Source organism: Patagioenas fasciata, chromosome 1 (assembly GCF_037038585.1).
Source record: "Patagioenas fasciata isolate bPatFas1 chromosome 1, bPatFas1.hap1, whole genome shotgun sequence".
In the NCBI taxonomy this organism is placed as follows: domain Eukaryota; kingdom Metazoa; phylum Chordata; class Aves; order Columbiformes; family Columbidae; genus Patagioenas; species Patagioenas fasciata.
The window spans coordinates 3,438,859-3,449,112 of record NC_092520.1 but is presented as its reverse complement, the minus strand read 5'-3'; the positions used below and the strand labels follow the sequence as shown (position 1 = coordinate 3,449,112).

Sequence of the window (10,254 nt, the reverse complement as noted above, 5' to 3'; positions counted from 1 at the left end):
GGAACCTCAGCTGGGTGTTCCTGCTCCATGGGGGGATTGCACTGGATGAGCTTTCCAGGGCCCTTCAACCCCTGACATTCTGGGATTCTGTGATAGGCAGCACCAAAACCCACAGTAATTTCCTGAAAGGAGCAATAGGGTATGAACTTCTTTGCTCAGTAAAGGAGGGCCAGACATGTAGGCTGCCATAACTCCTTTTACACTGACAGCCAAAAACCCAACCTAAAACCATGAAGATTTGCTTAGCTTACCATAGGTGTCCCATGCAGGGACAACACAGATTAATGTGGATCCACTTTTGGACAGACAGACCAGTTTTCTCCCCATAAAAGCCAAGGTACAGCTGAAATCACACAGAACTGCTGTAACAAACTCAGCCACCTACCACAGCAACACCAAAGAGACCACAGAAAACCACCGGTTTTGCCCAAGTTTATTTCTAGAAATTTGTACAAAAAAATTGATACTCTGTAATACAATAGTCTATCAAATATGACAGATGAACATTTGTATTTAGAGGCAAGATTCCAGGAATGTGAAGTACCGTCCTCTTGCGTGGAAGAAAGGCACATTTTGGAGCTCAAAATACACTCAACTGATCTGTTGAAAAGGCAGGTCAGACATGCAAGTAGTGCAATGTTTCAGGTTTATACATAAACAATTTGTACTCTGAAGGAATCTCACTACCAGCAGCGTTAACACCCATGTAAACATTTTATAAACACTTTAAAAGCCACTCACTTTAGATCCTATGCATGGAAAGGTTACTCCTTTACATTCACTGGACGGAATATTTAAAAGCCATCTCTTTGGGCAGAAGTTACTCTTAGCTTTCCCCAAATGCTTTTGGGATCCAAAACACTTCCATGAATAGTCCCAACTGCATTTCTCCCTACAGGCTACCCCAAGGGTCTGCAACACCAGGGCCACGCGATTGCACCATCCCATTGCTCCTGGAACTTGTCCTTGGAGTTTCCTGATTATGAAGGCATCCCATATTTCCAACTAAATGCCTCAGTGCAAGCAGCGCCTGGGACAGACCCGCTTCTAAACCGACATTCAAAATACAAGCGGTGACATTACAGCCACCAAATTATCCATCATGCTGTGTGGAACGAGATCCAGGCTCGCGATATCCTTTGGTTTCCTGTACCATCTACAGTAGATGCTGCACCAGGGGGTTTGGCAGCCTGCTTGTGCTTTCAGAAGGGGCTTTTCCAAAGCAAGAAATGCCCTTGTGCTATCTAAGCATGTCTTAACATGACTCTTGTGCAACATGCCTGTAATACTGCTGTCTCGGTCAAACCAAACTGCTGGGTTTTTGATCAAAAACCAGTAGAATCCTACTCTCCCAAAATAGCTTGTGCTGGTGAGTACAGTAGCTGTAGGAATGCTTGTAATTCATTGCTGGCAATCCAACAGCATTATGTAGCAGATTACAAAGGCAATAATTTATCCCATCCAAATCCTCATAGCAATGGGGAGTTGTGCTCTTTTTTTGAGTAGAAAGAGTTTTGTAATGGGATTTATCCAAAGTAAAAACTTTTTTGTTTTTTTTTGTTTTGTTTTTTTTTTTTTTAAATGGTCTAACAATACTTTAAACACTTTCTTTGAAAGACACAGACACCCACACATGCTTTCAAGTACACGATGACAGTGTGGACTCCTGGAGAAAATGTGTTGATTCTGAGAGAAGATGATGCTGCTGCACCAGTTCCCTTCAGTTGACTTCCAAGACCTCAGTCTCTGGCAGACCAAATTTGCTCTTATACTTGTCAAAGAGTTTGACCAGGGAGTCCACATACATGCTGTGGTAGAAGTCCACTTCCTTCTGGGATGGATTATCGATTTTGGGGATGGTGATGGGCTCCCCAACTGATAAAAAAGATAAAATCCACATGTTAGGTTCAATGCTCTTAGAATCATAGAACCATTTTGGTTGGAAGAGATCCTCAAGATCATCAAGTTCAACCATTAACCCAACTCTGGCACTAAACCATAGAATCTCTTCAGCTGGACGAGACCCTCAGGACTGAGTCCAACCACAACCTAACTTTAGCACTAAACCATGTCCTTAAGAACCTAATCTAAATGCCTTTTAAACCTGTCCAGGGATGGTGACTCCACCACTGCCCTGCGCAGCCTGTTCCAATGCCCAAAAACCCTTTCCGTGAAGAAATCTTTCCTAATATTCCATCTAAACCTCTCCTGGCGCAACTTGAGGCCATTTCCTCTTGTCCTATTTCTTGTTACTTGGGAGAAAAGACCAACACTCTCGATGTTACAACCTCCTTTCAGGCAGTTGTAGACAGCGAGATGGTCTCCCCTCAGCCTCCTCCAGACTAAACAGCCCCAGTTCCCACTACACAAATGCCAGCACTGCAGAGACTCTGCTTCACTAGCGGGAAGTCCCACTTGCTTCTGCTTACAGAAGAGTGATAAATCCCTCCAAGAATAAAAGCTGCAGCTCTTGTATATTCCCCTATACACACTGGAAAAAGCAAAACCCCACTTTTTTCTCTACCTTAGAGCCTCGTTGCTTTGAGTTGGAAGACTCAAAGGCTGCTTCCAACTTCAGCCCACCAAGATAACAGAAGGTAGCAGCTACAGTATATTTTTCCCCAAAAAGAGCTCTCTGGCAAAACTGGCTGGCAGTAGAGCATGGTGAGAGATGTGCAGCCTCTAGAAACTCTTCTAGCTCATTCTAAGATGTGCTGGAATGTTTAATATAGAAGGAAAAGCGGTTTTATAGTCAAGACTGCAAGAGCAACTAGAGTAGGGGCATGGCATAGACTCAAATATGCTACTACCTAGAAAGGAACATAGAGTGTTTATACTAAGTCCTTACCAACAGTGGTGATGGGCTTGGAGTAAGGTAACAACCCCCAGGTGTTGGAGGAGAAGAGGCCACGGCCATGAAAGATGCATGGAGCAAAGCCAATGTGCTTCTGAAACTTCTTCTGAACCCATCTTCCCCAGGAGCCCTCCTCAAAGATCACCTGCTTGTACACTTCATTCTCCCCGAAGGAGTAGACAGGAACCAAGTCCGCACTAGAAAGACGGCAAGATGTTAGGAACCCACACCCCTGGTCTACAGCACCACCCTCACTGCCATGTACTCTGTCAGGCTGCACATTTGCAGATTTTACTGCCCAGAGCTTTGTTTGCAGTGCAAGGTACTGACATAAGTCAGCCAGACTTCACGTGTTATGGTAGATACACTTTTAAGGTATGAAAGAAGATAACTATCCTGGCAATGGGCCAGTCAAACACCACCCAGTCAGGTATGGAATATGCTTCCATGTATTGTTGTTGGAATGAATAAAGGACTCTGCATTCCGATTCAATGTGAATCACACAAAGCCATTTATTACAGAAACAAGCCTCCTTATATACGCAGTTATTTCCTGATCATGCGTCCACGCTCCAAGCATGCATTAGCTGATTGGATATTGCCTATGTTCACAAGCTGTCCATGCACCTGAGTCTCACTGCTGATAGGTCTGTTGATTTACGTCATGTAGCTGCTCTGTTGTTGCAGAACTGTTTTACTCCCACAGCAGGTCCTGTTTTCAGCTTTCTGAGGTGGCCTTGAAATTCCTTTGGGCCTGGCTAGTTCAATAACAAATCTCCATCTAGTAGAAACCCCTCCACATATTGTCATCTCTGATTTTTGATGGACATTCTCTTTCAGACTCATGGGATCCCTAGCTGTGCAGGTAATGCCCCACACAGGTTACTGCCACCTGCCTCTCCTTAACCCTGGAAGCCTCCTTCTCTCTTAGACCTCTTTTTGCCCCTGTCCTCTGCTCAGGGGCAGAAGGCAGGACATGCACATATGTCTGATGCTAAGTAGACACCCACAACACGCAGTATGACTGCAGAAAGAAGAATCTACCCAAAACATCAGCTGCTTCAGGGGATATAATCAAATTTCCTATGCTAATAGTATCACACTCATTGAGGTTGCCTCTTACCCGTGCCGTAGAGCCAGTTTCACGAACCCTTTTCGGTTTTTCAGCGTCACAGAGTTCTTCCCCGGGGTGCAATTCAGGGACTCCGCTGCCCCTCCGACCACAATGATGATGGCATTGCCGCTGCCGTTCTTGGACAAGATGTAGTCTATGCTGTCACGGTTCACAGGGCATATACCTGCGTATCCAAGAGACAGACATAAGGGTCAAGCTGCAAGATCAAGAGGATCTTGAAGACACCAGGCAAATTTGTAGCAAGGAATTTGTGCCTTGATTGCAAGTTGAGTTGTCCACCTTCCTTGTTACCACAAAGGGTTGGGTATATTGTCAGACAACCTGCTCTTTAACTAAACAAGCAGTGAACAGACCTGGACAGCACTAGACTCGGTCATAAACTCCACCCAACACCAGTCTCAAAAAGTTGCCTTAACATGGAAGATTTCAGCAAGGGTTTTCTTCTGGGCTTAAACAATTGCCTTTGGCATCACTAAGCCATCCTTCTTCCAAGTAAGCTTTGCAGCAGGAGCTGGTTTATCTTTACGGGGGAAGCAAAGCAGTTGTGTTATTTTGGTGGATGAGGAACTGAATTTGACCAGTTCCTCAGCAAAACCAAGCAGTAGAATAAGTCTTCCTTTGGGACGATGCTTTTGTGATGCAAAAAAAAAAAGAATAAACAAGCAAACCTTCCTGAGGCAGGTATATTATGAATCAATTTATTTTTCTGAAATAACATCAAGTTCTTGCAAGGCAAGAACACAATTCTGTGCTCTCCTGGGATGGAAGAGATGTATGCAACAGAAACTCAGGTAAGTCCATACTGAGACAAGTGTGTGGAAAAGCCTTTCCAGCTATCCCACACTGGAAAGGACAGGGTTCTACTATCAGTCACGGTACTCCAGCTTTACAAGGCACTCCTTGCTCTAAAACATCAGTCTTTGCTCTGGGGATCTTATAATTCAGCCTAATGAAAGAGAGGTCTTTTAATTTCTACCCTATTGCTCTAAAAACTGCTAGAAAGTTTGATTCTCTGCTCCCAAAACTCATACTTTTATCCTACAGTTATTGTCAGAGCTTAATCATGCCTCACATTTTTGGCTGGGATAAGGCAAGGAGAAGGAGATACCGTCATTTACATTCCCATCCACACATATCTGAGCTGTGTTGAGTACTTAAGGTCATCGCACTAGGAAGGGCAGTATTACACAATTTAATTTTAGAAGCTGATTCTGCACGTCTCGTGGTAGCCACCACTTGGCCCAAGAACTAAGTGATGAATGAGTCCCATGGGATTGTACAGAGCGAGTCTGCAAGCTTTTGTGTGCATCCTGAAACCCTGGGCATCGTCGTCACCAAGCAATCGCAGCTCCAGACCACAGGGGAGCAGACCTCACTTGAGACAAATCAGCCAGATTTGAAGACGAAAACCCCATTTCTTTTGGCAGAGTTACAACTCTCCTTGACTATGTTTCCTTTGAAAGGCTCAGGCTGTGCTTGCTGCTCCGCAGGACAGACAGAAGCCTTCGTACTTCTCCCATTTTCCACACCAAGGGTCATTGTGACTACATAGCTCTGGCTACTGGGACAGCACAGATTTATTCTGAGCCATTTCACACTTGTTAGCAGAAGGAGATTGTGCCTGCTCAAAGCACTGATCATTGAAATCCTTCCTCCAGAAAATGCAAGGAGACATGCAGACAAATGGCAATAGCTGAATTGTGCTCTTGAGCACATTTACACAGTATATAGGATTTTCTGGCCATCCCTCATGCCTTAAAGGTTTCCCACTATAGCTCTAGTCTCTAGCAGCTTATAAAACATCGTGATATACAACAGTTGGTTGTAAACCACCTAAGTGTGTGTATTGGTATGGTAATACTTGTTAGGATTTCACCTGAAGTGATTAATCCCCAAAAAAAAGGATTGATCATCAGCACTTCCCAAGTGAAGTTAAAGCCTTTGTAGTGACACCCTTAAGTTCCAGTATAGGAGAAGTGAAAATCAGCAGTGGTTTTCAGAAAGTTAACTTTGTCCACGAGATCACACCTATAGTCCTAAATAAAAAGGAAGCAGAATTTCCACCTGATTTAACCACAAAGCTCAAGGATGGCCAGGCCACCCCAATCAGCAGCAATGTTGCTCATGTCTCCTCCCATTTTCCTTCCAAAAAAAAGAGGGAAGAAGCGCTGACTGGCCACATGATTTCTCCACCAGTCATCTTGAGCAGATTTAACATGTTTGAGTTTTTGTTTGTTTGGTTTTGTTTTTAAATATAGAAAAGCTAATGCTCTGTGGAAACTTCAGTGACCCATGAAATAAGTTGATAGACAGGATAGACTAGAAAGAAGATCCCACCTTCTCATGCACTGCTGTCCTGCAGAATTCCCAAATTATGGGAATTATGCACTTCACACAGCAGCTTTCTATCTGATGCAGGATGATAGAAACCAGCTTTCAGGAAAAACCATCTTTTCTGCACCGGGTCCAGGTAGTTTCCTCTCCCTCACCAGATTAGGGCAGTAATCTTGGAAACAGTCAAACCTAGCAAGTCAAGGCCAAGTACAGCTACTCCTGTCCTCTCTCCAGTCAGATTCAGCCAATATACTATATCAATATACTATATCAATATACTATATCAATATACTATATCAATATACTATATCAATATACTATATCAATATACTATATCAATATACTATATCAATATACTATATCAATATACTATATCAATATACTATATCAATATACTATATCAATATACTATATCAATATACTATATCAATATACTATATCAATATACTATATCAATATACTATATCAATATACTATATCTTTTTTTTTTTAAAAAAAAAGGTCATTTATTGGTGAATCTGCTCCAGGAAAAGCAAAAAGGGCACTGGATTGTTCAAGTCATGGTCTTTAGCCCCTCATCACTACCTGACCAACAGGCATCCTTGCTCTGAAAAGGAAGATTGGGCCATCCAAGAACAGTTTCTTGAGGACTTCAACACTTTTTCTTCTGCCCAGCCACAACCTACAAGCTCTCTGTCATTAAAATACTGGAGTCCATTAGAACAAAACGATCAATGTCATTCAGCAAACTTGTATCGTGGTCTGTTCCCTGTGACTCATCTTTTCAGGGAAAGGGCTCTTTGAACAGCTGAAACCATGCAAACCTCTGCTCCCAAGCAGCAAGGGATAGGACAAGAAGAAATGGCTTCAAGTTGTGCCCGGGAGGTTCAGATCGGATATTAGGAAAAATTTCTTGACAGCATTGGAACAGGCTGCCCACGGAAGTTGTGGAGTCACCATTCTTGGAGGGGTTTAAAATACATTCAGACGAGGTTCTTAGGGACATAGTTTAGTGCTATAGTTACATTATGGTTGGACTCTATGATCTTAAGGGGTTCTTCCAATCGAAACAATTCTATTAATACCCCAGGCTTTTTACTCCTGGCAGGCATCTAAAAACGTGGCTGGGTGAAGAGGGCATCTGTCATCACCGTAAGACCTGATGTGTGACAGCTCATGTGATAATGAGCCCAGGAGCAGAGCTAATCCTGGTATTCACATTTCAAAGACTAATTAATAATTTATGTTTTCATTTGGTGTGACTTCTTCATCTACCAGTACCTCCTAATGATAACCAGGACAACTCGCTCCCATGTCTCTATCTTCTTCACTCACAACTACAAATGTCAGATATCTTTACTATCTACACGTGAGGAAGAAATTGTTGCCCCTGAGGGTGGTGAGAGCCTGGCCCAGGTTGGCCAGAGAGGTGGTGGATGCCCCATCCCTGGAGACTTCCCAGGCCAGGCTGGATGGGGCTCTGAGCAACCTGAGCTGGTGAAGATGTCCCTGCTCATGGCAGGGGTGGCACTGGGGGAGCTGGGAAGGTCCCTTCCAAACCAAATTATTCTATAGTTCTATGCCTTTGAACAAGAGTATCCTTGAGTTCAGGATGAATGCAGAGGAACAACAGCCCCCACAGTCCATGGTAATCCCATTTATTCATATATTCCTCTTGACAACTATACAAAAGCAACCTTTCTGTGATGCTATCAGAAATAAATGATTATGTGAGTTTCTGCCACAGGTTTTCACCTGAAAGAAGGGAAGACAGTTCAGAAACAAGGGTATGAGTAGGAGGAACACAGCGTTCTTACACTTACCACCAGACATTAAGTAGTCCCTCAAAATGGGCATCCTGAAGTTTCCAGCCAGGGTAGCGAGGTATGGTCGGATCCCAGGGAATTTCTGGCTGACACCCGTGGCCTCTGTGCTGAAGTTGCAAAAGGCACCCAAGCCCATGATGCCATGTGGATGATACCCAAAAATGTAATTCCTGGTGGTCAGCAGATTGTGAGTTTTAACCAGCTACAAAAGAACAGAGTGAGCTCACATGAAAACAGATATTTTCAGGTAATAAGGAAAAAAAAGGAAAAAAAATTAGAAGTCCCCAAATTTTGTGTCTCTTCCCACCAAGAACAGGTTAAGGGATGGGGATATGGGCTGTTCTGGATCTCAGAGCTTGTGGTAAGAGCAGCCACTTAGATTTCAGTTCCCCAAGCAGAAGGAACAGAATAAACAGGGTGAGCTTGGACAGAAGACAACTGCCAGCCAAGCAGGAATAGGGGCTGGGTTGCAGTAACCTGTGCCCTTTGTTTCTCCACTCCTCCCAAAAGTATTCTTGCGAGCTTCTTGTCCAAACCAACCAAGTTCTTCATGGCCATGTTACTTCAGCTACGCCTCCTTCCAGGTCCTCTCTCACCACATTAGTGGCTCCCATCCCAGTATGAGAGGAGAAACACGAATAAAAATCACTGTCCCATAACAGAAGCAAGTTTGCTTAATACCTGAAAAAAGGTCCTACCACTTAATACACCAGTTGGCCACCCTCCAAGAGAGAAAATATGTGGAATGGTGGCTTACCACTGCAAATTACCCCTTTCAGAAGGCCTTGTTCTGACCTACATGCCAAATGACCAACAAGACACCTCAAGGTATCCGTAGCAAAATGCTCCAATTTCTGCAGGACATGCTCCAGGAGGAGTAATCAGGTTGGTCTGGGATTGTGCAATATTCCTAGCCATGTGCTCATCTGTTTGTGCAGCGTGGACACTCCAAAGCACAACCCATACCCTGGTAGCACTCATGCCAGAGGATTCTTGATGTTATAAGTAGGAACAGCATCAAAACATCTTTCCCTGACAGTATGCAATCAGTCTGAGTAAGCAAACAAAAGGACTGCTGCATCACCCTGCAGAAGCAGGGATCAAATGTAATCTTTTCCAAGCTGTAATGGTGCCAGGTTTTGCCAAATGCAACACCCCATTAGCTCTCAGACTGAGGCGGGACCTACAACCCCAGTTGCACCTTCAGCCATGTGCACTCCATGCACCCCCTCCCTCAAATTGTACACGAAAAGGTCACTGCATATCAGCTCCTATAGGAAAGGACACAGATTTCCAAGACGTCACATCAGCATTACATACTCCACCGTCTTGGCCAAGAAGTGCTTTGGCATTAAGCAAGCAGGTCCGTTTTGTTGAATCATGCTATGGGCAGCTGAAGTGCCATTGCGACACGCTGAAGTGGCGTGGCCAGAAATTTGATGCCCTCCTCCCCATATTCCTATCACTGTCCCCAGACCAGGCTACAGCACTCATGTTATTTAAGACGGCAGCTGCAATACAGGCAAGACACTGCAGCGGGTTGAGCACGTTTACAGCCCCCACCTCCATGCTTTCCACTAGCTTTGAGGTCACGTAGGGCTCCAGGAAGCACTTGCAGATGCTTGTGGTTGCAGCAACTCTGTAGAACCCCACAGCCTGTGTCACATCAAGTCAAACTCCCCTTTCCCTTCTTGCCCAATTAGTAGATGACTTGGCTTTCACTCCCCAGAGTGGGAGGGCTGTCCCTTGACCAGTTAGGGCAAACAGTGCTCTCCAGAATATAAACTGGAAACCAGTCTTCAGGAAAGGCTAGAGGGAAAACAAATTCCTCCATCTGTGAGCTCTTGCTCAGCTGTATCACGGAATCATAGAATGGTTTGGGTAGGAGGGACCTACAAAGCTCATCCAGTGCCACCCCTGCCATGAGCAGGGACATCTTCACCAGCTCAGGTCGCTCAGAGCCCCGTCCAGCCTGGCCTGGGATGTCTCCAGGGATGGTTCATCCACCACTTCTCTGGACAATCTGGGACAAGCTCACACCACTCTGTGTCAAACATTTCTTCCTTATATCTAATCTAAATCTCCACTCCTTTTGTTTAAAACCA

General features: G+C 44.4%; 1 protein-coding gene across 1 annotated transcript in view; it reads right to left on the bottom strand.

Moving 5' to 3' along the window:
- Nucleotides 1–416: 416 nt before the first annotated feature.
- DGAT2 (diacylglycerol O-acyltransferase 2) overlaps nt 417–10,254 on the bottom strand; it is a 28,531-nt gene continuing 18,693 nt past the window's right edge. Inside the window, exons 5-8 of the mRNA XM_065833646.2 lie at nt 8,147–8,351; nt 3,978–4,152; nt 2,849–3,051; nt 417–1,875 (exon numbers count right to left, since the gene is read on the bottom strand). Coding sequence (XP_065689718.1) covers nt 1,721–1,875; nt 2,849–3,051; nt 3,978–4,152; nt 8,147–8,351 — 738 coding nt within the window. The 3' untranslated portion in view covers nt 417–1,720. The remainder of the gene's footprint in view (nt 1,876–2,848; nt 3,052–3,977; nt 4,153–8,146; nt 8,352–10,254) is intronic.